Source organism: Etheostoma spectabile, chromosome 19 (assembly GCF_008692095.1).
Source record: "Etheostoma spectabile isolate EspeVRDwgs_2016 chromosome 19, UIUC_Espe_1.0, whole genome shotgun sequence".
Classification (NCBI taxonomy): Eukaryota; Metazoa; Chordata; class Actinopteri; order Perciformes; family Percidae; genus Etheostoma; species Etheostoma spectabile.
The window spans coordinates 16,916,259-16,943,064 of NC_045751.1; the positions used below are offsets into that span (position 1 = coordinate 16,916,259).

The 26,806-nt window shown below is 41.4% G+C and overlaps 4 protein-coding genes and 1 non-coding gene across 8 annotated transcripts in view; 1 reads left to right on the plus strand and 4 right to left on the minus strand.

The window, feature by feature from the left end:
* Positions 1-708: 708 nt before the first annotated feature.
* Positions 709-7,754, minus strand: snapc2 (small nuclear RNA activating complex, polypeptide 2). Its single transcript, XM_032544452.1, has 7 exons — positions 7,290-7,754; positions 6,550-6,720; positions 6,271-6,409; positions 4,458-4,730; positions 2,869-3,225; positions 2,306-2,394; positions 709-1,341 (listed from the first exon to the last, which is right to left on the minus strand). The coding sequence occupies exons 1-7, from the start codon at positions 7,494-7,496 to the stop codon at positions 1,033-1,035; spliced, it is 1,545 nt and encodes a 514-aa protein (XP_032400343.1). The 5' UTR covers positions 7,497-7,754; the 3' UTR covers positions 709-1,032.
* A 1,589-nt stretch (positions 7,755-9,343) lies between these two features.
* On the minus strand, positions 9,344-9,425 carry trnal-aag (transfer RNA leucine (anticodon AAG)). Its single transcript has one exon. It is a non-coding gene; the product is annotated as a tRNA-Leu (tRNA).
* A 2,242-nt stretch (positions 9,426-11,667) lies between these two features.
* On the minus strand, positions 11,668-19,241 carry vgf (VGF nerve growth factor inducible). Its single transcript, XM_032544429.1, has 2 exons — positions 18,980-19,241; positions 11,668-16,486 (listed from the first exon to the last, which is right to left on the minus strand). Exon 2 carries the CDS (start codon positions 16,434-16,436, stop codon positions 14,286-14,288), a length of 2,151 nt encoding a protein of 716 aa, XP_032400320.1. The 5' UTR covers positions 16,437-16,486; positions 18,980-19,241; the 3' UTR covers positions 11,668-14,285.
* A 4,667-nt stretch (positions 19,242-23,908) lies between these two features.
* The window catches only part of ap1s1 (adaptor related protein complex 1 subunit sigma 1), an 18,101-nt gene continuing 15,203 nt past the window's right edge, over positions 23,909-26,806 (plus strand). Inside the window, exons 1-3 of one of the 3 annotated variants that reach the window (XM_032544501.1) lie at positions 23,909-24,085; positions 24,174-24,254; positions 26,265-26,443. In XM_032544501.1, the coding sequence (XP_032400392.1) occupies positions 26,265-26,443 (179 nt within the window). In that variant the 5' untranslated portion in view covers positions 23,909-24,085; positions 24,174-24,254. Of the gene's footprint in view, positions 24,086-24,173; positions 24,255-25,112; positions 25,147-26,264; positions 26,444-26,806 lie in introns of those variants that run through there. The other 2 variants (XM_032544500.1, XM_032544502.1) reach the window with 2 other exon arrangements.
* Positions 25,326-26,806, minus strand: part of serpine1 (serpin peptidase inhibitor, clade E (nexin, plasminogen activator inhibitor type 1), member 1) — a 24,356-nt gene continuing 22,875 nt past the window's right edge. The window contains exon 10 of one of the 2 annotated variants that reach the window (XR_004336418.1): positions 25,326-25,348. The gene's annotated coding sequence lies outside the window, so the exon portion shown is untranslated. Of the gene's footprint in view, positions 25,353-26,806 lie in introns of both variants that reach the window. The other variant, XR_004336417.1, reaches the window with a different exon arrangement.

Here is a 26,806-nt window from a genome sequence, read left to right on the forward strand (position 1 = left end):
CACCTCATCACTTTGTTTTTTATTTTAGTTAGAAATATGCATTTCATACCGAGCCAACAGGTCCTTGGTGACTGGCCCGTCTTCTTTTTCTAAAAGCACATTTGAAGCTTCCGAATGGCTTATGCTGCCATCTGCTGCCACGGGTTGGTAGGTGACATCTAAACCCAGACACCCATTTTGTGTTATTTCAATCTTTTGCTATTGTAATCGTTTGATTGTGGCCAGCTAGTAATCAATAATATTTAATATATAACAACTTTGGTCTTAGAATGATACAGAATAATGTTCCTCTCTCTATACCCTTAAAGCTTCACAAAGAGTTTTACTACTTGTAGCCAAAATACTTATTGAAACATCTTAATTTCTAATTATAAGAAACTAGAGTTGAAATAATGAGTCAATTTTAGTCAATCAAAAACTAATAGTTTCAGTAAGTTTGAAGTAGAATTCTAAAAGAAAAAATGTACTGGTTTTGGCTTTTAACGTGAGAATTGTTGGGGGTTCTATAAGAGTCAATGGAAATTCTTTTGGACTGTTAGTTGGACACACAAAACTAAACATTGTGCTGGGCATTTTTTCAATTCTTTAAGACATTTTATTATCCAAATGATTAATAAAGAAAATAATAGGCAGATCAATCAACAATGACAAACTTTAGTTGCCCTGTACAAGAAAGCCTTTTCTTTCATTTAAGAAAATAAGCCAAACTTCTCAATGCATCAGTGTTTAATGTTTTCTTAACAAAAGCAGATGAACAACAACTGCATAAATAAAACCTGAAATGTCAGGAAATAGACAATATTCTGATATAAACAGAACCTACCTGATCAAAGAACAAGGATAAACGAGACGATGAATCAGACTGACCAGAAATCCCATACTCCAGATTCTGGTTCGATGCCCAGCCTCGGAACCTCTGAGACAAACAATGACCAAATACTTTAAAACTCTAAAATTGGTGTAAAGATAATATGTTATTATAGAATGTAAACTTATCGAAAGCATACTGGTTTATACATTTTTGAACATGACCTATTTGCGCCTCAACAGTCTCAGTGGCACCATAAACGGGTTGAGGGGGGGGCAGAGTCCCATCTTTTCTGCATTCCCTGAATGTCCTGATGGGTCATTGCTTCCTGATGATTGGCTCTCAGAGTCCTCTGGCTGCAGTTTCTTCCCTCCACTGTCTGTGACATCATTGCTGTCACCAGCCCCAGCAGTCCTCTGCTGACTGTTTCGACCACTCGGTGGCCCTGACTGAGCCCAGGGTCCGTCCTTCCGTTCTTTAAACATTTCTTGCATCCTCTTGGAGTCAGCAGGGGATGAGAGGAATTTGTACACCTAAGATATGCAGAAGAGGGCTGTCAGGTTAATGCATGGCTAAAGCTGCAAAAAACATTGTTTTGTACCAGTACTAGGTGTGTGACAAAATACCCAGCTCACGAGATGAGACACGAGATTGGGTTCACAAGATATTTTACAGAAAACTTCAATGAAAAAATAAGACTGGAAAAATGGTCCTTTATTCAATCCAAAGTCACGAAATGAAAACCGAGCACTGAAAGGTTTCGCCATAAACTCAAATGACTGTTACACTGTTACTTATTCAGTATATACGGTGGGGATAGAGTCTCTTCACTCAGAGAACAAAGGTTATAACGTAACTAAGCATTTCCTGGCAGTAGTTGAGACTAAATGTTTTGTACTTCAATTTGTCATTGTACAATAGAGAGAAATAAAGCTTATTTTACTATCGTTTCACAATGATTACGTTCTAAAGTACATATAAATTAGCATTCCGGTATGGGAAAAAAATACTCTGGTTTATTGACATTTCTTTAAACCAATCACAATTGTCATGAGTAGCGCCAAGCGCCGGGCAGAGCCTCGGTGTGTCTGCAAAATAGCCGCGGGAAGGAACTTGTTTTGGTGCAACATGCATACGTTCAAAGGTTGTTTTAGTTGTGCAACAGAAAACTCTTGGACAGATAGTCTAGCTAGCTGTCTGGATTTACCCTGCAGAGATCTGAGGAGAAGTTAATAGTCTACATATATTCACCAGAGTTTAGAATGACAACACAGAGAAAGAGGAAGGTAATGGACATCCGGCCGAAAAAAGAAGGACATCTGGCGGCAACGGAGCAATCCCGGAAGTAGAACGTCCTTACATTGATTTGGCTGACCACAGGCCAATAATTGTCAGAAGGCAGAAGAGTTAATGCTCTAGCCTTGTTCCAAAGGTAAATGATCTTATCTCAGTTTACCGTTGCCAGTGAGCAGCTAAGTTGTGCGTGGCGAGGGGTACCTGGGTCAGATGTGTGTGCAGCTTGTTGCAGTCCAGCAGGGGAAGCTCCTCTGGTAGAGACATCAACAGGTCCAACATTATAGCGCTCTCTAGAGGATACAAGACCACATTAGAAAACTGAGTCATTTCAACACTGAGGTGAGTGACTCGCAGTTTAAGAACAATGAAAACAACTGCAGAAACATAAACAGTAACTGATACATTTGGGATGCTAAATATTTGGGTGGCCTGTATATTATTGTCCTATAATTAAGGACATTTGCCTTCTGAGTGTGTGACGGCAGCTGGGATTGTATCGTAGATGTCCAGATGACTAAATTCTATTCTAAGAAAGAGTGTTTTCGGGGGATGAACTCACAGATCTAATCAAATATATACAACCAAAAGATGTATCCTGGATTTATTTATTTATATTTATGCATTTATTTCTATTGTTTCATTTATTTGTTTAAAAAAAGTAATGAATAACTTAAAATTTGACTGAAAGAGATAATTATATTGTTATCACAATTTTTCTGGGAAATTTAATTCTATAACTGTTACAGCTCTTGTCTCGGACTTACCCATGGGGGTGAGATGGCACTCGTCGTTCGGCTGATGGATCTGACTCAGGAAGCAATAGATCCTCTCAAAGTCCACTACGCCCTTGACGCCCGACACCCTCGTCGTGTCATACTTGCTGGTGGGACCGTGAAGGGCCGCGGTGGTGGCGGTGGAGAGCGGGGGCGTGGAGGAGGCTGCTGTACTGGGGACTGGAGTTTTGCTAGTGGCGTTGGTGGAGGTGAGGGAGTTTGACGTGGTGGAGATGGGGGTGGGGTGTTGCTCCGCGGGCTGCTGGGTAGTCCGGATTTCAGAGCTGCCAACACTCTGAGTCTTTACCGCTGCTGCAGAGCCAGAACTAGCCGGGACTTGTCCTGTAACTGGGGGGTGTAAATCACACGTTTTATCAGGATATGATTAGAGTTGGGCATTATATTAATATCGTGATATGTGACTAGATAAGGTTATAGATTTTGGACATTCTAATATCCTAATATTGCATGAGTGGTTTCTTTTCCTGGTTTTAAAGGCTGGGTTACAGTAAAGTGAACTTACCAGACTGTTGTAACTGTAAGTCATTATGAACACATTAGCGATGATCATTCATCAAAATCTCATTGTAAGAATATTTTGTGAAAGCACCAATAGTAGAGACTACAATGTCATTGCGGTATCAATATCGAGGTATTTGGTCAAACATATTGGTATATTGGATTTTCTCTATATTGCCCAGTCCTAGATACGATATTACATCATTTCTTTGGTCGACGATACAATATTAACGGATATCACAAAGTCTGAACAATATTTGGGGCCGTATTTTTCTAAGCGCACATCGGGAACCGCCTGGTGCAGGTGCGTTTAGGGCGTGCACAAATCCACTTTTGCTAGTTTAACGATGGGAAAAAGGGTCCAACGCGTGCATGGTTCAAAAAGATTGTACTTAGTGTCTTCATTAATCATAGGTGCGTTGAGGGCGTAACATGCAATAAACCAATCAGAGTGTCATCTCCCATTCCCTTTAAAAGCCAGACCTGTTTGTACCTTGGGGCATTGCTATTATGATGGAGGATTTGCGCCGTAATACTTTCATTTTAAATCTTTTGCATGTTTGTGTGCTGCTGTGTTTCCCTGTTTTTTTTGCCTCATAAAAAGGAGAAAAACAGGAATTGCTGGGTCTCTATGATCCTGTCCTATTCTTGGTACCCTACTTGTGGACATTGCTCCGTCATCATGTTCTGTAGTAGGGGGGCCGCCTTGATAATCCAACATAAAGGCATCCTTTCCTATCCCGGGCTGGGACACAGACTCACACGGTTTGATAAAGAACTTATTGAACTTATTATTGCACTTTCAATAATGTAGTTGTCCTCAATTTAGGTCTTCCTGTACATCTCATTTGCGTTTTTTCCTGCATCCACCGTGTGTGTGTGTGTGTGTGTGTGTGTGTGTGTGTGTGTGTGTATGTGTGTATGTGTGTGTGTGTGCGTGCGCACGTCTGTCGTATGATGTATACGTATTGATATTTCTCTTTGTATGTACAGTATGATATTGGATCGCTGAGGATTGAATCGATATATCGATCCAGATTGATGCATCTTCACACCCCTACCTGTAAGTGAAGTCACAGTCCGTGAGGGCGGTTGTGGAGATGTGGAAGGCGCGGCGAGTGTTTGTGCCGCACCTGGATGGCAGGCGGACGCTGCAGACTGAGAGGTGGAGCTTCCAGCTGTGGCAGGGAGCCGTTGCTTTGGCGGAGGGATGTTGCCGTTTGGCACTTTCACCACTTGGGAGGGTGCTGGGAGTCTCTTGGCTGGGCCCTTGGCTGGTGCTGGGGTCTTGATAACCATGAGAGGACGGGCTGTATTGATGTTAGGACGCTCAACTGAGGGGGAGGAATCTGACATTGTTAAAGCTGTAATATACGTAAACATGGAGGGACATTGCAAGGCATCTGAGCATGGGTCAAAGCTCATGTTTGAAGTGACATTTACTTTTGGAAAGTTGATCAAACAACCACACTGTTACTGTTTTACAACTGTTTTTACACCTCTGTAAAGAATTGTATGCTCTGCGTCATTATGCTTGTACATTTACCATATTCCTGTTTCCATAGTTTATTCATTTGCAATTACTGTCTAAGTTATATTTCCTAGTAAACTTGGACCAAAAACAACTGCAAGGAGACACACAAAAACCATAAAGAGACAGAAAACAACCACCAGCCAAATGCTGGCTGAGTGAGTTTAGCCTACGGGGTCTTGTATTATCATCTGTTTGATTTCTGTTTTTATATATATATATATATTTTTTATTTTTTATTTTTTTTATTTGCTCTCACGATCGCTTACCACTGCCAGTTTATGGCGAGGACAGGTGTAATTATGGTCAATTCAAGTGACCTGACTGATGGGAAAGTGATATTAAGCACTGTGATTTACACATAATGGCGTCTGCTTTTTTTGGCCAACTTTCCTTTCTGTTTTAGGAAGCAATGACAATATTGCTTGGGCCGGTAAAACCGTGTCTGTGTTCTTCATATTTAAGTAGAATTATTTGTTCTTCTTATTTAAAATATACAGCTTTGGGAGATGTTTGCAATTGGTCAGGCTGTACAAACACCGCCTCTTTTATGTGAACACATGCGCCGCTGTATTACTTTAACTGAACAAGACCCGAAGTAAGTTTTATTTGCTTTACTGAAAGAAAAGTTATGTGAAGGCATGAGGTAAAATGACAACGAGTGATATTATAAAATTACTGATTGGAGAAGGCAGCTAATTTTGGGTTAGCTAATGTCAGATGATGGTAAACATCACGTTCAGTGCGATCCCTCGGCTGATTGTGTGCTCGGTTAATGTAAGCTGCTTGGCGGTCAAATGTCAACGTTGGGGACATAATAACTTTATTATAACATTAACTACACCTTACATTTGAGCTTAGTTAGAGTAGCTAACAAAACAAGGTTTGCTGGTTAAATCATATCAATGCTGTTGAGAACTAGCTAGTTAGAATGCGGACGGTCTGTAAAGTTATGTAGTTCACTGAACTTTTTGCCATTTTAGTTGATCTAAATATGAAAAATAAATGTTTCATCTTCTCTATACTGACGTGTGAGAAGTAATACCAGCCTCCCTAGTCACTTTGACCCTTTTCATAAAAAACAGGTGCTGCACAGCTGCTGATAAAGTTTCTGCCCATTGGTGGCAATTGTAAACAGTACCCAGGTAAGATGGTAGACAGTTATCCTATAAGTTATGATATCATGTCTTATCTAATGTTCTATATCTATGCACACAAGCCCCATAAAGACGCAAAACAACTAGAAAAAGGCTACAAACAGATGTAAAACGATCACAAAAAGATCTGCATGGCATGACACAAACTATTGCTATTATCAGTTTTTATTGCCTGGCGATCCATACCTTTGACTGGCAACCTAGTCACTGGTCTAGGAGGGATGGTGCGACCAACAGGCCCGTCTTTGTTTGAGGGTGGTCTGTAGACTCGGGGAGGGTCACAGTTCCTCAGGGTGCAAGGCTCTGTGGACGTCACGATCAGCATCTGGGAGGGAGGGGGGGGGGAATTGAAACTGAGTGAAATGGAGTGTTGTTCCAAGTTATATCTCTCCACTTCCATAGTGTGCAAAAATAATAATAATAAAAGCAATCTGACCTAACTTATTCATATCTGGCTTGCAGTACCTGAGAGAATGCAGTGGAAATGGGTTCTTCGAGCGTTCCAGCCATAGTAGAAGCCAGGTGTGTCCACACCTCGATGGGCTTTCTGACCTTCTCCTCCAATCTCTTCTCCTTAAGCGTTTGGCTCGCCAACGAGATCACTTTGTTCTTCAGATATTCCACCACAGACTGCAGCTAAAAGGAAGGAAGGAATAGTCCACACACATCTTAACCAAAGACTGTATATTACTAGCAGTAGTGAAATATAAGTCTATTTTTTGATATACAGTATATAGCAGTTTTATTAGAAGTTAAACTATCTTACACCAAATAGGCCAGTTGAAATGATAACACAATTAAACACTTAGTTTGCATAATTTCCAGTTTCTATTATGTAAAGGTTATTCTGCATCAAGTACTTTTACATTTCATTTAAATACCTTTCCAGATGACACTGTGGGTTGTAGCCTACTAGTACAAGAACTTAAGTGAAGGATCTTAATACTGAATAATTCATATAAATAATAACTCGACTTTTCAACGGTGTTTTTAAATTGTTTCTGGGCTGTGTTCTTTTTAAGCTGTGAATTTGCACGTAATTTCATAGTACAGTGTACTGTGATATGACAATAAAGAAATCTTGAACTTCTTCCACCACTGATAACTAGGTTTTTACATGCAAACACAGGGTTGCCGAAGCACAGCTTTCCCTAAAGTGCAAGCACAATGTGCAGCAAAACCTTGTAGGACTAGTGTTACGTTACCTCCGAAATAGAGCGAGTTTTCACGTGGTTTCTCAGGAACTCATAGTCGATGTCCTCGCGGCCCTGGGTTTTCACGCTGAGCGCTTTCAGTGCTGTAAGGAGATTCCTCTGTTCTGCTTGCTTCCACTGGTTGCTGACCCGCTTACCTGGCGGTTCGGTATACACGGTGCGATCTACTTTAGTTCGTTTCCGAGGAGGCGGCTTCATCTCGACTCACGTCGTTGATAAAAACTGGATTTACGTTACCGGACTAGACTGAAAGATTCACGAGACGAACTCCAGCTTGTTCGTGTCGTGCAGCTCGGAGAGCCGTGTCTGAAACTTACTGGATACAAACGTTTATTTGAACGTTAAACTTGACTTTAAAAACGTGTTTTCTCGCAGAGATAGCGTTACTTTCTCAACCCGCCTGCGTTCAGCCGCTTACGACAACAATTCGTCTTCCGGTGCTATATTTTCAGAGTAAAAGCATTATCTTGCAATACAGATTAAATTAAAGTGTGCACAGGGCATACAGGTCATAGACTGTAAATATAATTAATATTAACATATTAATATTAACTAGTCTATGGCACCGGGCTGATACCTAAACCACTTTTAATTAATTTATTCTCACACAAAAAAAAGAGTGTTAGGCCTACTGTTCAAATATATATGTTAAATGCATCTTTGACTTTTTGGCTTTTTTATTCCTGGCGTGTGTACGTGTTTATGTAAATGGTTTATCAATAAATCATTTCCTTTAAGATTTTAAAATGTTTTTGTGTTAAAAAAATGTCTTTTATTAAATGCCAGAATAAGGAAATGGGACAAAATGGCCCTTTTAACTTTGACTTTATACATGCAACTTAAATGAAAATTGAATAATATTTTTTTTTTAACTCAATAACTTTTAATGGAATGAAACACTGTAAAACGCTGCAGTATAGAGGCTCAGTAATGTCTGGGTTTTGTTTCCATTGCAGAGAATCCAATCAACACACACATATACCCACATAGTAGACTTTCCAACACTGTAGATTAGCCTAGCCTATATTACATTCAATTTACATTTATTTTCTGGTGACTCACCCTAACCCAACCCAAACCACAAAAATTGAATGATTTACATTACTTGCATTTTGTCCCTAAAAGGAGGGTGAATCCCCATGGGATTTATGTCCCCACAACATGACTATTACACACACACACACACACACACCGTATATGATTTCTTACTCAATAAAGAAAAAAGTGAACTGTCATTTGAAGTTTAGGTTATCCTGCTATATTCTTGACGTTCCACTTCCGGGATAGATCCGTTGCCACCGGAAAATCCGCCAGATTTCACTCATTTCGGCCGGATCTCCAATCCATTTGGGATTTCTTTGTTTTGGCATTTTTAAACTCCGGTCGATTTCTGAAGACTATGGTTACAATTTTCTCAGATCATCTCAGCAGGGTAAATCCAGACAGCTAGCTATCTGTTCAATCTGAGTTTTATGTTGCACCACTAAAACAACTTTTTAACGTACTCTTCCCCAGCGCGCTTTGGAAGAGGGTTTGGCAAAGCCAGACTAATTAAAGTTAAACTCTCTTACTTTAACTTGAAGGATAAGTGTCTTGTTTATATATATATATATATATATATATATATATATATATATATATATATATATATATATATATATATATATATATATAGTGAAGGGAGTCTTAGCTCATGGTAGCTGCTTCCGGGTGCCGCAATCGGCGTGGGAAACTATTTGCCCTGACCTTTACCTGCCAGGTCTCGTTGATGTTGACAGTTACTGTAACGTTTGGGAAACCAATACCTGACTTTAGACTCTGCCAATACTAGTGAGAAATGCAGCCTGAAACGAGCACTGCCTGATAGATTAAACGAAGGAGACATGCAATCTGGATAAGCAGTAGCCTACATGATCTATGGGGTAGAAGGGGCTAGAATCAATTTGGAGAGGTACCAAAAGCGGTATGACATTGTTGCACCTTTTGGCACCACAATCCGAATCAACAGGCAATATAATTTCATTCTTGCCACTACAATAAACTTTTGGCAGCGGTGGGATTCGAACCCACGCCCCCGGAGAGACTGGAGCCTTAATCCAGCGCCTTAGACCGCTCGGCCACGCTACCGATAAAAGCACATATTTCAGATATAAAATTATAAATAATTTGAGATCATTTTGGTGCGGAAGGCAAAAGCTTTTCAAACTAGTCTTGTCAAAGTACTTGGTTAAACAGATTAAGCCAGTTCGGGTTGCTGTAGTGTAAATCCCCTCAAATCTAATCTAACAACGATAGTAAACCATTTGATCATTTGCTTACACTTTTATGTTTTATAGATTGGATTTAATAAAAAACACACCACTCTCCAAAGTCGTGTGTGTGCGTGTGAGAGAGAGAGAGAGAGAGAGAGAGAGAGAGAGAGAGAGAGAGAGAGAGAAAGTGAGTGAGAGATAAATAACACTTGTTTTTATATATGTAAGCGTGTCTATTGTTGCCAGTTGCTACTGCATGTTTCTTAAATCCATGTTTGATAAGTTTATGAATTGCATGCTCATGCATAGGTCTAAATATTTCTAACGTGTGTGTGTGTGTATGTGTGTGTGTGTGCGTGAGTGTGTGTTTGTGTGCGCGTGTGCGTGCATGCATGCGTGCGTGTGTGTTTTTGTGATTGTGTGTTTGGGTGCTCTGCAGTGGCTGCATGATGATGTTGGTGGATGAGTCACCCAGTCTTCACCACGTGACATCATGAATCACTGCACCTCTCCATGGGCAGAGCTGCAACCATCAACCACTCCACTCCCCCCTTATCTCATCCCTCACTCCCTCACTCCCTGCCTCTGCCCATTCCTGTGTTACTTTTTCCTCACCCTGTCATCTGGCACGCTCTCTGGTCTTCTCTTGTCTTCTCTGTTCTTCCACTTTCTCTTTTGTCTTCTCTTCATTCAACAGCCTTTCATTTAATTTGACTTCACTTCAGCCTTAAAATGATTTTGTCTCAGCCTTTGTCCTGCTTTACTAATGAATGTCCTATCTCACTCTGTCTGTCTTTTAATTCTGTGCATTTATGTCTCACACAGCACCCAGTTAATTTACACATCATGTTGTTGTTCTGAGGTTGACATTTTCAGAAAAAAACTCATTTGACAGCCTGTGGTAGTCCTTGTCAGTACTTTTAATAGTTTCTATGTTTCTGAAACCCGGACGTGGACATGCATTTGTGGTTACTGGTCTGTGTGGGTGTTAGCACATCCCTGCAGCCCACAATCCCCATCTCGTCCAATGACTACTCTAACCTCTAATCACCCTGCTGAACACCCCCACCTCTGAGCAGCACGACGTATCAAAGCAAGCCAAATCCTGTCTTCTGCTCCCTCCCACCTTCAATTACTGTCTGCGCTGTAATCGGCCCAAAGGACTACACAGGGGGATTATCATTCTTAACCCCAGATATCATGATTTATTTATAAGGAGAGCATTGTTTTTTAAGAATGCACAAGACCATTTTTGTGGCAGTTGTTGGCTTCAGTCCAGTGACAGGGACAGTTCTAGCACGTTTGTTCATTTAAGTTTTTTTTTCACCCTGCCTTCACCCCAATATAGGGGAGCTGAATGGATTTTTGTTTGTGCCGCTCACAGCTTCAACAAATGACTTTCCCTCCATCTGTTCACTTTGCAAAGAAATCTACAGAATGGGAATGAGTACTTCTACGCTTGATTGACCACCACAGTATACTGGCCAATGATGTTGCAATGCTTTGCAGCAAAAGCTGAGCCAGGCTTAGCTCATTGGTCTGACGACTGTGCATGTTTGCAAGAGCCCTTTTTGTTTCTGCACCTTTACACATTTGCAAATGTCAATGTTAGCACACTCTTAGACCACTCAACCGCAACAAATTGTGATTTTTCTGTGACGGTCAGTGTTCCTGTTGCTCAGGATAGTACACAACACACACCGTCAACAGTTTTCATGGGGACTGTTTCTTCGGTAGAGAGTAGTTCCAAAGGACACTGTTGTTGCTCTGCTGTTTTATTTTTGAAATGTCACTTTTCAAATCTCCGAGAAGCCCACACTTAAATCTGCTCACCTCCATTGTACTTGAGAGGAAGCAAGAGAAACCTGGACAAATAAAACCAAAACTATGGAATGGTACGACTAAAGAAAAGTGAGATAATGAAATGTTTTTATGAGCCTTCCATCCATCATTCGTCTATCCATCCATCTATCGTCCATCTGTCCATCCGTCCATCCATTCATCCATTGTCCATCCATCATCAATCCATCCATCCAGCTGTTCGTTCTATCTCTGTGAGATGGCTATCCAGGACCTTCCCTCTCACACTCACATAATTCTCTCTGTCCACAATGAAGCATTTTTGTAATAAAAATAGTTGACTTTATTGTTTCCTCATGGGTAGCAAAAGTAGCCATTGACATGCGCATATTTACATCCAGCAAACGCATGTTTATTACGATGGTTACAACAAGGTACATCTAGAAATACCATAGACAACACTTGCCGCATACATGACTCAAACAATGATTTTTAAGGTACACCGACGTCATTGTTTCTGTCATCTTTAAATATTTTTTTTTTATGCTCTTTTAATTGATGCTTTTACATCTTCAAAGAAGCAATTTTTAGATGCAAGTATACATAAACGTGCAGACACTTTTACCCGCTGGTCTGTCGCTTCATATCTTCATAGCCCCTTATTTCTCCCGGTTCCTTTATCAATCTGCCACATCCTTCTTAATCGTATAAAAAAAACAACGAATCATTAACAAATACAAAAAGCTTTGTTTTTACTCCCATCTCCTCGATTCAGTTCACTCTCCTTTGGCCTCATGGTTTCAGTGTGAGATTGGTGATGCCGTGGTTCTATTTTGGCTTGGCAACAAAGGTGTTGAGATTTGCTCATCCCTTCGCAACCGATTGCAACAAAGGTCAACGACACAGATAAACCAAAGAGCAGCATCTGCTTTTGTTCCCAGTGAAGCATTTTCAAAAGAGGTGAATGGGGAGAAAAGGAAGAGTTTATTGTTTACTGATTATCAGTAGCCATCCAAGTAAAGAGAGGAAATCTCAGTGGTAAAAACATTTTTTTACAACACTGCTATCCAATCCAAGCAATTAAAAATCCTTTCATGTTTTCAAAATTGCGAAATTCAACTTAATTTGACCTGAATATGAGCAAACTGATCCCATCTCCAGTAGAATCAGTTCCAGAGAATCATTCCCATTATCTCTTACAAAAGTGATTACAGCCTTGATCTCATGGATAATATCAAATGGTATCAAAATAAAAATAATAAAAAACAAATGAAAAAAAAACAAACATGAAGCGCAATGTCACAGTGACATGTAAGGCAGCCGATTTCAGCTCAGAGTATGAAATGTATGATCAATGGTTGTGCAACAATTTAAATTAAACAAGAAAAAGAATATGTTTCAAAATAAACTTTAAGTCCATAATGATCAATGAAAACTAAATGTTGAATACTACAATGGCACTTAATGGTCTTTATTGAGCTGAAAGGAACTTTTGGATTCAGGGGCACTTTGTGCTATAACAAAACCATGGAGGGTGTCTTCAAAGGATAAGGTTGGTGATTTTCTATATCATAAATAAAACTGACTATAAAACTGAATAAAACTTAACTGAGTGCTACAGACAAGGTAGGGAAGTCACAAAGTATTAAATACATTGGTGATGTAGAATAAAAAAAGAGAATGACACCAGCCTTATCCTTTAAAATGCATGTGTTTAGTAAAAGAGCAGTATGCCTCCACCACTGTATTCTCCTCTAAATGCATCAAAAGAATGCCATATAGAGTTCGGCCAGGGTTTGGCACCATAGCAACAAGGTAATTGAAGTTATGCAAAAGGATGAGTCATCCAAGCCATTATAGTGGTGTAAGTGTGGCTTCCACAGCCCTTTGTATGAAATATGCTTTTCGGAGCCTTATATTTCATCATAAAGCGCTTTGGTGGCTATGTGTGAGTATACATAACGAGAAGGTGCTGTACTGCGGAAATGCTTTCGCTGCATTTTTATACAAATAACACCAAAATTATGCATCTGCATAAAAATGTATTTGATGACATGAGGTCATTCCAAGAATATGTGTGATTTGGATTTCATCACTGACAGATGATAGATGTGTCAGTTCATGCACTATATGGCCAAAAGTATAGAGACGCTCTGCGGTCTGGGGACGTTTTTTCCTGGTTTGGGCTTTTCCCTTTAGTGTCAAAGAAGGGAAATATCAAAGTTCTAGGACACAATGATATTCTAAATAACAGTAAGAGTCCCGCCTCCCATCAACAGTTTGTTTTTGGCCCTTTGGTTGGATGTCATCAATGCTCTTGTGTCTAAATCACATGGCTGGAATGTTTGGCGTCCACATAGTTTGGGCCATTTAGTGGAGGTAATTTCAGAAAGATTGTTCATGAAAAAAGTTGTCAAATTCCCCTGCCTGGGATAATTACACAGATAGTCATCACACATTTCCAAGCATCTATCACTGCCTACTATTGATCCGACCCTCTGACTCTGAAAAATGTATTTTTTAAAGATCAGGTAACAACATATTCAAGCGTCCTCCTTTGTTGGCATTGTCAAATGTCCCAATGGAGAATGTTGTCATGCCGGAAGTTTGGATCAAAAGTTCTAGCATGACACAAAACATTGCCGCATCATGCTTTCCAACAGATGCATTCATCCAGTTTCCCCTCCTTCACAGAGGAGTGTAGATCTGTGTCTTTTCTGTCATTTTCCAACCATAGTACATTTTATCCAGTCTACAGCTGGATAAAAAGTCTTCCTGAATGTCCATGTCCACATCACAACCAATCAAAACGGGAGGAAGAAACTTGTTACATTAAACAAAACCAAATACCAGCAAAACAAATTCATGAAGAAATACTTTTCTGCCCATTTCTCCTAAATACAATTTCCCCTATTCTCGCTTTCCTCTCCCCTTATCATTCCAACATTTGTCCCTTCATGAGTATCTGCTGAATGTATTTCTCCAGATCGTCATGCTTGCTGCTGTCCGGCTGCTTTCCAGCAGAGTTGTAATCTTCATTTCTCGTCACGGCGGGTGCTGCCGGGACTGAGTAATAGAACTTCTGTTGTGGAGGGATCACAGGCATTCGGGGAGGGGAAGAACGAGGTTTGGGGATGGGTAGTGGCTGAAAGCGGTAGCTGGCGTAGTACGGCCTCTGCTGGAGGCCGGCGGGGGGGTGTCTCAGCCGAGGTTGGACCCAGCTGTGGTAACGGCGCCTGGGAGGCAAGGAGTAGGTGTCATCCACGGAATTTCCCAGGAAGTTGTTGGGGATGTAGTAACGGGGTTTGGGTCTGGGTGGAGGAGGATAATAGATCGGGTAGTAGTCTGGGTACAGCTTCCTCTGGTAGTAGGATGGGTATTTGTAGGGGTACAAAGGGTATCCAGTCCAAACAGACTTGGGGGATTTGCGCCAGAGGTCCTGCTTGATTGACAGAGGCTTCTGAGGTTTGGGCCAGCGATTTGGACTGGCTGACCAAGGCTTTGAAGGTTTGTTCCAAAGATCCTGCGATTTGGTTTGCGATTTCTCCTGCAACCATGTTTTGAGGAGATTGACAGCTGGAGAGGGTTGCTTAGAGACGGGGAAGCCATTTTGACTGGTTGGCGTCTGCGACGCAGAGAAACCTTTGGTCGACAAGAAAGGAGACGACAGTGGCGTCGGAGGCCGTTGCCAACGAGACGCCGTCTCAGGCGGCACGTCTTTCTTCTTCTTCTTCTCCACGTCACTGATGATGTCCACCACGTCGTCGGCGGGGAGGTGGAGCTTGTTGGAGATCTCAATCAGCTTGTCGATGGTCTGGGGGTCGATGTCATCCTCCTCCGTCACTTCCTGTTCCTCGTCGGACCGCTTGTCCTCGGCGGCATTGGACAGAGACGCGCTATACTTCCTGTTCCCGTTGTTCTGTTTGACCATGTAGCGCAGCAGCATGTCCGAGGCAATGTCGGCCAACTTCTCCTCCTCCATCTTGGCTCTCTGGGCCTCGGCCGCCTGCCTCCTCATCTCCTCCTGCTCCACTTTAGCCCGAGCTTCTTCTTCCTCGGGACTCAACACCTCCTCTTCCTCCTCCGCGGGTTCGTCATCTTCCATCGCTTCCTGCTCTGTCGGAAGTTGGGGTTGCACTGCGTTACCGCCAGCATAGTTGTCGTTATGATCAAAGTCGTCCATGAAGTTGCCTCCCCTGAATGTTGGGAAGTTCAGGCCTTTCTGTGTCTCCTCTTGCCATTTCAGTTTCTTCTTAGTCATGGCGAGGTCGGTGCCTTTGCCGATCGGCACGACGTCGTTGTAGCTGCTGTAGCCTCGGCTCTCTCTCTGGTTCCGCTCCGAATCGCCGTCCCTCTTAGTAGCGGCGTTTAAACGAGGGAACTCCTTCATCATGGTCTCGAGGTTCATCAGCTCCTCGGGGCTGAGCTGCTCCTCCTCTTCATTGCTACCTTGTCCTGGTATGTTTGGGGCGGCGGCACTCTGCCCGTTGTCCCCTCTTCCGTCTAAACCAGCGGGTTGCCGCTCTCTTTGGACCAGGACTGTTTGACTCGTGGTACGACTGGTCACCTTTTCTGTCATCTTCTCCTCTTCCTCCTGAGCTCTCTTCATCTCCTCTTCTTCCTCTCTTTCCCGCTCCTTCCCCTGCGCGGCCATCAGCAGCTCCAGCTCCTGTCGGCCATCTCTGTCTCTGTTTGCTCCTTCCATCTCCATCGTTCTCACTCCTCTGTAAGCTTCTTCTCTTGAAGCCTCCTCCGTCTCAGCCTTCATTTCTTCTCCATCCTTCATCTCATCGTTGCGCTCCCTTCCCTCCCTCCTTTCCCCTACCCACGAGTGATTCAGTGCCTCAAGTAAAACGGCCGCTAGTGTTTTGGGATCCACATCCTTAAACAGCTCCTCTTCTTCCTCTGCCTCTTCTTTCTGTATTGATCCTGTCTCCGGATCCTTTGTAGGAGGAGTATCTCTGTGTGGGTAATTGACATCTCCAGGGGCATTGATGGGATTGGGGGTGGACAGGTGGAGGAGGGACACCCCTGTCAGGAGAACTAGGAGGGTAAGGGCACTTGAGGCATTGTGGTACCCAATCATGGTCACTCAGAACACGGTCGGCTGTGAGCAGTGAGAGCGATCAGAAATACCTAGAGGAGAGAAAAACACAGAAAAAAACATCTTCAGTTTCCATAAGTCTTTTAATTCTTGGCCTTTGGTTTGTGGTTTGAAGGTAGCGTTTTAAAAAAAAAAAAAAGGTTCCCAGATTGTTACAACATGGGAAAACGATCACAGGCTCAGGTGTATCGTTTAACTTATCATGTGAAAATATCAGTTTCGGGTGTGTTTTTCCTTAATAATTTCTGATTAGCTGGATCAAGTGTGTTCAGCCAATGAATAGCGCCAACTCTACGTCATCTATGAGGCAGAGTATAGATCCCAATGCACCGTGGGATGTGCAGAAGCACTACAAAAAAGGCTATGTTGCTGATATAAAAGGCTAATATTACTTTTATAATTGACATTAAGCATGCATGCATGGCCGTTCCTTTTTTTTCCAAAAGGCAACACGCACATAGCCTTGTTGTCTACTCTCCGGTTTAGGATGTGTTTGAAGTGCACAAATGGGTGTGAAAGACCCCTGTGTGGCTGCAGGTCGTGCGCAACGCCATAATAATAATCAACTGCTCTTCTTTTTTATGGACCACCGTTGTGCTGCATGGCACCACGCCACTGTTTGCTGCAGTTACCTTTCACTGCAAAAAATAGTCAGTGCAATGCAGTCATTTAATCGTCTTTTTCTCAAGACAAGTAAAAAAAACACAAACGCACCGGTCTCCATGAGTATTATTGGTGCGCTCAGCGTATCTACTGCACGCAGAATTTGACTTTGGCATACGCATTGCACGTTTTTTTAAAGTGTAAACCCGTGCTATTTGTACGCCTTTGGGTGAGACTGTGTTGTATTAAAGCATAGCAATAAAATCAGCAGGAATTTTGGAAATCCTAGTCTAATGTTGCAGAGGTGATTGGAGACGCCCTAAAACATGTCGAAAATAAGTTAATTTGCGATGGGGAAAAAAAAACATACTGTTTAATATGTTTAATACTGTTAAAAAAATCTAACATTCTAGAGCCAATAACAGAGCAGATGAGGATCTGCAGCAGCAATGGAGGTGGCTGGCTTGCAGGGGATGTGTTATGCGTGATGTGCCAAACACGCAGCGAATAATTTATCTCATCCTCCACAGATAAACCCAAGCGATCAGCTTGGCTGCATCTGTCTTATATTCTCTCCTTTAAGTTCTTCTGGCCCGAGCAGGTCACACCACACTTTATAAGCAGCAAAGCGGATTCACAATCCGCTTCTGCAGAGCCAAGAATCAAGACTAATCTGTCTACACAAAAGCCACCCCTCCACCTCCAGGAACCTCCCCGCAGCCCACGCACTGTCAGACTATGAACCCCCCAACAAACACAGGCGTGTTGTATGCAGACATTTTAGACTAACAAAAAGACAAAGGACTGTCCATGAGAATCACTAACAGGAAAAAAAGATTAATTGCCAGGTAAGTAGCACCTATAGGAATTTCCCTTGGTTGATGGTGCACATAGGAAAACACATTTAAGCAATAATATGAAATAAACCAACAATAAACACAGAAACAAATAAATATAACATTGAGAAAGGGAAAAAAAGAGACTGTATGGAGAATATGCAAACATATTTGAGGGATGTGCAAAATTTGAGGGATGTGCAAAAGCATTGTCCCTGTCTCTGCTATCATAACCTTATTTAATTTTTTAATTGAATGCACATAATTGCAACCGTGTGAAGCAGCTTCGCTCTCTTCTATTTTTGGCAGAGCGAGTCATGGTGATGACGATTATTGTGATAATGGTGATGGTGATGGTGATGGTGATGGTGATGGGGATGGTGATGATGATGATGATGAGGATGATGGATGGGGGAGGGTGCAGAAAAAGAAGAGGAGGACAATAGGGCCACCTCTGTGTTGACCATACTCGTCCAAGTAACAATACAGTCTGCCCCTGCACATTGGGCCGTAATACACCGCAACATAATGCAATACCCCGCTCATATGTCTGTAACATAAACTTGACTGTATCATGTGTCATTGAATTGATCAATAAATAGGTTATGTCCAAAGGGGAATTTAAACAGTTTCTGCATCCACTATCAAACATTTTCCAAGCCAACAAGCATACACCTCTTTTAAACATGTTGAAAGATTTTGTTGTTGATTGCAGCGGTTTCAATTTCTAATAATACAAAATGTCGCAGTATCGATAGCCAGTCAACCCAACTATCAGGGGGTAACATATGTGTAGTTTTTATTTATTTTTAGAGAATTTATTTATAGGTAACCTGGTGCGTAAGTGGATATGGGTATGAGTGACGTGTGTGGGTGGGAGTGATATATATATATATATATATATATATATATATATATATATATATATATATATATATATATATATATATATATATATATGTATATTGTATCAATACTGCAAACTGGATTGCTCCAACCAAGTTTTGCTGAGTGAACATATGGCAATTTGCAATCACAACAATGTGCCAATCAACATATGAGTAATGCCAAATAAGTTGCACTTACTTGCAGTTGCAGAGTGAGCAGGGGATTCCAGTTTCCCCTGCCTCGACACGTCACACTCAAAGCGGCTGAAAGTGTCATGCACAGAGCCCGCTGCCTGCACCGTGCGCTTCTTCTTCTTGTTTTTGTTGTTTTTGTTGTTTTGGTTGCTGTGTGTGAGTTGGTGTCTAATGTTAGCCTAGGAGTCGTCACTTGTTGTTTTGTTGCTGATTTCTTTTCGCGCTCCTCTCCCGGGATTCCGCTGCCGCCTGTCCGTTCTGATGTCAGGACCACGGACAGCGGCCGCGCCGCTCTTATAGCTCCGCCAATCCCGGCGCCACGTGACTCGTGCGTCAAGCCATCCCCATTGACGTCACCAGGCTGGGATTCATTCATAAGATTGCTCTGCCGCCCCTCCTCCTCCCCCCCCCCTTCCCTCCTTTCGAACCAATTAGCTGCAGTGCTCGAGCTGCTGAATGAACACAAGCTGCTGAATGAATTCGCAGTTTCCTCAGCTTCAGAAACAACATCATGGATAGGATTTCATGATAATGTTGGGCTGTTTTTTCCCCTTCTAGAATAACTACAGACAGGCAGCAAACTAGTCATTACATATAATCTGTGAACAGTGGTGGAATGCAAGGGGCGTAGCACAACATCCTGGGCCCTGTGGAAAGGCGTTCTCTATGGGCCCCTTAACAAACAAAGCTATTAAATCTAGCATGTTGTTGGGCCCTCCTGACATGAGAAGTACTTTCAACGGCTACAGGGCAACTCCATCTTTTTAGGAATATGGTAACTGGATTGCATAGAGCAAAGCGCAATTCCACATTATAGTTTGCCTCTCCCCCACCCACACACACACACACACACACACACACACAGGGCAAAGCAAGGATCTTCCTATCTTAACTGAGTCTCCTCCCCAGTTAAACACTGTATCGCCAGAACCAAAGATACACACAATGTTTGTGTCAACACAGCTCCTTGGCTGGTCATCACGCTCTCTGAATCAGGAATCCCTTGCAGTGAGTCACCTCCCAAAGTTCAGCAGGCTACTGCACGGTGTCTACCCACTCATTACACACAGCCTGGGGGTCAAGAAACAAAGAGGATGTGTATTTAGGAAGGGTGTAGTCTCCCTTTGCAAGACCATCCTCTACAGCACGTGCAGGAAGGTCTGGCTAGTCCACACAGCATTTAGGGATAGGAGAAAAACATATTCTGGTTTATTGGCATTTCTTTAAAACCAATCACAATCGTCATGGGCGGCGCTAAGATCTGGACGCAATGATAGTGCCTCTGCAAAATAATCTCGGGAAGGAACTTGTTTTGATAGAACATGTGTACGTTCAAAGGTTGTTTTAGTTGTGCAACAGAAAACTCAGACTGGACAGATAGTTCAGTCTAACACCAACCCAAAGAAGGAAGAAGAAAATGGACATCGGCGGAAGGACATGCGTCCAGCGGAATTTTCTGTGGCACCGGTCTAATCCTGGAAGTGGAACATCAAGCACAAAGACTAGGAAGAGTGGGGAAAGAGAACCGGGTGAAATCTGGAGCACAATGCTGCCCTACAAAGGCAAAAGACCTTGGCTGGCTAGGATGTGGAACTAGGAAAAATGACTTTAAAGTTTTTTTAGTTGTCCTGCCAAAGGAATTATATGAAGGATACTGGAAGTCTGGTTTTAGTAATGCAATTTATCCACATACAAAATCTGTGGCAATCTGTGTAAATGCTGTGGCAAGCAAATATTTGTTGTTGGGATGTACATAATTCCTTTAAAAAGCAGGTTAAATTAAGTAATAATAATAATAATAATATTTACCTGCATTAATATATTTGCATGCAGAAAGGCACAAATGTGTCACCAAAAAAGTCACCAGAATGCAGAAAATGAAGCTTTTGATGTTCAACATTTTCTGGGGGACAACCCAGAAAACAAACGCTTTTTCTAGAGGTAGAGATCTTAACCCCTCACTATCCGCGAGCTGCCTGTCCCCTGAACATACTGCAAAAAAACAAAAATGCAGGGACGGGATGAGGAAGAGGGAGAAGCAAGCTAGTCTCATTTTGTTCGAAAATATTTGAACGTCAAAAAGAAGTGATGTCACCCAACATCGTTTAGAGCACCTTTAAAAAGGCTTATACTTTTTTTGACAAAATGAGTGCCAAAAAATGACTTATATTGTCTAAAAGCAAAATGGGGACACTAACCACCATGTCAGCAATAATAGAAATGTGCCGTATTGTAGTATGCCGGTCCCTCTAAAACAGTATTTCTCAAATGGGGGTACACGTATCCTTATGGGTACTTTGGAGCACAGCAGGGCAGTGGTGTAGTCTACGTATGTGATATGCAGGTATACCAACTAAGAAAACTCCAAGATTTCCATATACCCACTTAAAAATGCCCAATGTCCCACAACAACATAATTTCCTTGGCAAAGACAATATTTCACAGGGGGTACATTAATGAAAAAGGTTTGAGAACCACTGCTCTAAAACAACCGGTAGCATCTGAGCCCCACGCAACATGTTTAACACATAAACATGTTACGTGGGGCCTAGTTGGTCAAGACAGCATTCATTTTTTATTTTTTGTTTTTTCAAGATATCTCACATATAATTGTTTTCTAACGCTTTACGTAACGATTGTGTAGATCACATTATTATGCATTGCAGTAAATATTGTTCAGAGACAGAGATATTGAGAAATATGAGGCCATAAGATAGGGCAGAAATGGAGTTAAAAATCACTACTGTGCACAGGACCTGACTTCAGGGAAATTAGAAGGGGGTTGTTAGGTTACAAATTAGGAAATATGACGTAATTTTGTGTAGTTGTTTTGTGTTTTTTTTGTTTGCCATGTTGTTTGTTTATTATTTTTCTATAGCCTAGCCTGGACCAATCGATATTCAGATTCTACACACTCCAAAACAGGTGGTGAAGAAGAAGAAGTTTTTTTTGTAAGAAGTAGTGTTTTTTGTTTTATTTGTAATATTATTAAAAATTGTCCAATTTTAATAAAAAACAATTAGGGCACAATGTGGTTGTACAATTGTCAAAAGTGTTGAGAGTTTTGAGGTAGTAAGAAGTAGGCTAGTAGGTTTTTTTTATATATTTTCTTACTGTACAATAGTGATACAAACAAGAAGAAGAGGAAGAAGAAGAAAAAGAGGATTTACCATCATGGATTTCTAAGGGAACGGTTACCATAGATATGGATGTTACCTTGATATTCTACCAACGGGACTTTTCAAAAATGTTTCCAATTGTTTGACTTCTGATCTTCTACAGATGTGAACACATCTCTCTTTCAGGTATCTTTCCACAGGCCCTGAAAACTGCAGAATCAAGCCACTTTTAAAAAAGAAAAACCTAGACAGTCACTAATGAGCAACTATAGGCCCATATCAAACCTTCCGTTTTAAGTAAAATCATTGAAAAAGGAGTCTTCAACAACTCAACCATTCTTGTCACTAAGCAACAGTTTTGATACCTTCAGTCGGGTTTCCGACCACACCACAGCACTGAAACAGCTCTTGTCAAAGTCTTTAATGACATCCACTATACACGATAGTGGCAAAATTTCAATCTTAGTATTATTGATCTCAGTGCTGCATTGACACGGTCGACCATGACATATTACTAGACCGATTGAAAACTGGTAGGACTTTCTGGCTTAGTACTAAACTGGTTTGAATCCTCCTAAAGAATAGGGATTTCTTGTGGTCAATAGGTAATTATACATCTGAGCGTACAAATATGAGTGCGGTGTTCCGCAGGGCCATTCTGGGGCCTCTTCTGTTTAACATCTACATGCTTCCACTGGCTCAGATTAGGAGAAAAACAAAATAAGTACCATAGTTATGCGGATGACACACAAATTTACATAACCTTATCGCCAGGGGATATAGTCAATAAAAAAACTGACTAACTGCATCAAAAAAATTAACGACGGATGTGCCAGAACTTTCTGAAATTAAATGAAGAAAAACTGAGGTAGTGTTTTGGAAAAAAAGAGGAACGATTAAAAGTTGCGCTCAGCTTCAAAAAACAATGTTTAAACAACAGACAAAGCCAGAATCTTGGTGTAGTATGGACTCAGACCTGAACTTAACAGCCACATTAAGACAATTACAAAGTCAGCTACTATCACCTAAAGAACATATCAAGGGTTAAAGGACTTATGTGTCAACAGGACTTGGAAAAACTGGCCATGCTTTCATCTCAGAGATTGACTACGTAACGGGGTCTTTACAGGTCTCCCTAAAAAATCAATCAGACAGCTGCAGCTGATTCAGAACGCTGCTGTCGAGTCTCACTAAGACCAAGAGACTGGATCACATCATCCAGTTCTGAAGTCTTTACACTGGCTTCCTGTGTCTCAAAGAATTGATTTCAAAGACTTTTGCTAGTTTATAAATCCCTTAACGGTTTAGGTCCAAAATACATTTCTGATTGCTACACACTGTGACCCCCCAGACCTCTCAGGTCATCTGGACAGGTCTACTTTCTGTCCCCAGAGTCAGAACTAAACAGGGTGAAGCAGCTTTCAGTTTCTATGCTCCTCTATCTGGAATAAACTCCCAGAAACCTGTAGATCCGCTGCTACTCTCAGTTCTTTAAATCAAGGCTGAAGACCTTTCTTTTTGATGCTGCCTTTCTTTAAATTAATGCTCATTTCTTCTTATGCTGACTGTAACTTTTATTCTTGGTTTTAGTGTCCTAATGTTTCTATTTGTTTTTAACTGTCTATTCATGTGTCTTATGATTTTAAGCTTATGACTTTTAACTGTTTGTAATTGTGTTTTATGTTTTAATGATTTGGTAAAGCACTTTGAATTGCCCTGTTGCTGAAATGTGCTATACAAATAAAGCTGCCTTGCCTTGCCTTGCCTTACCACCTGAGAGGCGAAACTCAGGGCGAAAAGATTGTGCGCGCATGCTCACTAGAGGCGGAACTGCTCAGAGTAGCAGGGAATGGGTTCAGCTCAGCGACTCTGACACAGACATGCACTGACAACGTTAGCCGCTGTTTATTCCTTTACGTGGACCAGGCAGTGTAGACGTAGTGTTTGTTTGTAACGTCGTAGTAGCTTAAAAAAAAAATTCAAAACAAATGGTAAGTTAACGTTCCTGCTTATCTTTCTCCTTAAAAAAACCGAGGGGGCTAGGCGCTAAGCTAACACTAGCAAGGTGTATGGTTTCAGGAAGTGTCCCACCTGCGCTACCTTCACCTGCCTTCTGTCAGCATATAGCCTGCAAGCTAACAGGCCGAATAACAGCATAAGGTGGGATATAGTCTTGTATATCTAACATACTGTAGGCCTTTCAATTAGCGTGTGGCCTGTGTACTGCTATCTCTGTAACGTTATCTTAATATTATTCAGTTTATGTTAAAATTGAGCCTCCTCGTGCAGGTAACGAGTTAAGGCCTTGGTATTAGTCGGTGTCAACAATAGAGGTGACAGTTGGCTGTTACTCACATGACTGTTTCTAGCTGCCTGCCAACCTACAGCTGTTTACACAGCAATCAGTTATTATCAGAATGCAAAGCATACATTAATTTGTCACTGTTGGATTTTTTTTTGGGTACACTACATGGCTGAAAGTATGTGTCCAAATAGTATATATAAATGGCTACTAATGCTCCTTTAATTCCAATGTCTATAATGACAATTGTTGCTGGCACTCAGATGTAGCTAACTTGGTTGGCGCAATTATTAAATTGATTAAGTTAAAATGTGTGTATTCCATTTACATTCCAGTGTAGAGATGTTGGGTTTAATTTTTATTTTTAAAGAAGATATAACACCCTGTGTAATTTTGATGTTTAACAGAAAATGAGCTGTGGGTTCTGTTTTCTTGCTGCTCAAAAAGACCAAGTTTTAGACAGAGATGCTAACAGTCGGCAATGTTATGTTATGGTCATTGTTGAAAAAGCGTATCACCTTTAAAGGTCTGAATCTGGACCTGGAACTGTGAAGCTGTAATTAAATCGTATACACTAAAGTTTTCTTTGCACCTAACAAATGGAACACGTTTTTAAAAAGCTGATCAGTCAATATATAGTTATCTTCCATCCAAGTGTCCTGCTTCTGTAAAACAAACAGGATCTACACCTCCCACACTGTCTCTTTGTCATTCAGACCGTACAGAGGTAAAGACATGTAGCAGGTGGATGTAAGTAAACATCACTAGTAGATGGTACAGTAGATTTATGTTGTGGTTGTGTGAGTTGTAGAGTTGTATTAAAGCTGCAATAGTCCAAGAGTTATTGTCGTTTATGTTGATAGTCACTCATGTTTGCATGTTTGGGTTTGAGTGCGTGCGTCCGTGCGTGGGGTCTGTGTGTCTGTGTGTTCTGTGTGTGTGTGTGTGTGTGTGTGTGTGTGTGTGTGTGTGTGTGTTAGAGCGAGGGAGTATTGGGAAAGTGACAGCGATTAGCTTCGGAGCGAGTAGCCACTCTAGAGTTGTAGTGCCAGTTTTCTGACCATAGTCAGCCCACATTAGCCCAAGTCCTGTGCAGCCGTGTGGGAGACTCTCGATGGCTACAGGCTGCCAAGGCAAAGGTTGTGATTGACAAAGGCAGCCAAGGACTTGTAGCAAGATAACCTAACCTTCCTCTAAAATATAACACTATACCCATTATAACCACATTGAAGGATTTCTTCAGAATGTCCAATGTCTCACAGTTCTGTTATCAGAGAATTTCTCCCAAGTTCTCAGCTAAATGGGAAGGGCAGTATTAGTGTTCTAAAACTGGAAAGTGGCAGTGGTTTAATCAGGCAGAGGGCGGTGAATGTGCTTGTGTAACTAAAAAAATGACTCAGAGAGGAGACTTTATTTATTTTTTTCAGGAACAATAATTTCTCAACTGTGTAAAGGGTTCCTGCGTCATTAGTGGACCTCATTGGTCTAAAATGATAAAAGCCTCGACCCTCGCTTCATGGAAAGCCAAAGCCTCGGTCCAGCACGTAACATCAATATTAAAATCAAATTTTGAAAATTGAAAACGGACTTGATGAAGGTATTTAGACGGATTTAAGACTTCACATTGATAAAGGCAAAACCGTAATACTCCTACTATCGAACTGCAATAAATGAAATCCCAATGCAAATCAAATCGGCAACCATGTCTCGTCAAAGAATCAAAAAAAAAAAAGCACATTGTCCCCAGCCCTATCACTTTTCTCATTTTTCGGCAGATAGATCAATATTTCATAATTATATTTTAAATCAAATAATGTCAATAATGCTTTCCCTTGTTTTGAATTGTCTGTGTCCCTGTATGTGTGTAGATGCGTTTCATGCTGCTTTTCAGCCGGCAGGGGAAGTTGCGTCTGCAGAAGTGGTACACCGCCACAGCGGAGCGCGACAAGAAGAAGATGGTCAGGGAGCTGATGCAGATTGTGCTCGCCCGCAAACCAAAGATGTGCAGCTTCCTTGAATGGAGGGACCTCAAGATTGTCTACAAAAGGTAAAGAAAAAGTCAAATCATAAACTCTCCAAACGTTGCACTCGTTTCTACTGGCCAGCTGCAAATGTCTCCCAGAAGTGTCTGTTTCAGTGATTGTTTTAACGAGGTACTTTATTTTTGCATCATTCTCACCTTCTTTTTCTTATCATTGGCTGAGTGAGAATATTAAAGACAGCCCTTTAACCAGCCAACCAGCCAAGAGTTTCATTTTGTTGTTTGAATAGAATAGAATGTCTTTTATTGTCTTGGCAATAAAACTTTCTTGTCTCTCATAAATGAAAAAACTGTTCTCATTCACACATTCATTAGTCTCGCTTTGCTAGAGACAGAAAACTCTGATTGGACAGATAGTCTAGCTAGCTG

Bases quoted from the DNA above. Each gene is read 5' to 3' on its own strand.
- snapc2 (XM_032544452.1), bottom strand. From the start codon at position 7,496: ATGAAGCCGCCTCCTCGGAAACGAACTAAAGTAGATCGCACCGTGTAT. The intron at 4,731-6,270 runs GTATGGATCGCC...CCTCCCCCTCAG, and splicing joins GACTAGGTTGCCAGTCAAAG to TTGAGCGTCCTAACATCAAT. The intron at 1,342-2,305 runs GTACCCCTCGCC...TGCATATCTTAG, and splicing joins TGCACACACATCTGACCCAG to GTGTACAAATTCCTCTCATC.
- vgf (XM_032544429.1), bottom strand. From the start codon at position 16,436: ATGATTGGGTACCACAATGCCTCAAGTGCCCTTACCCTCCTAGTTCTC.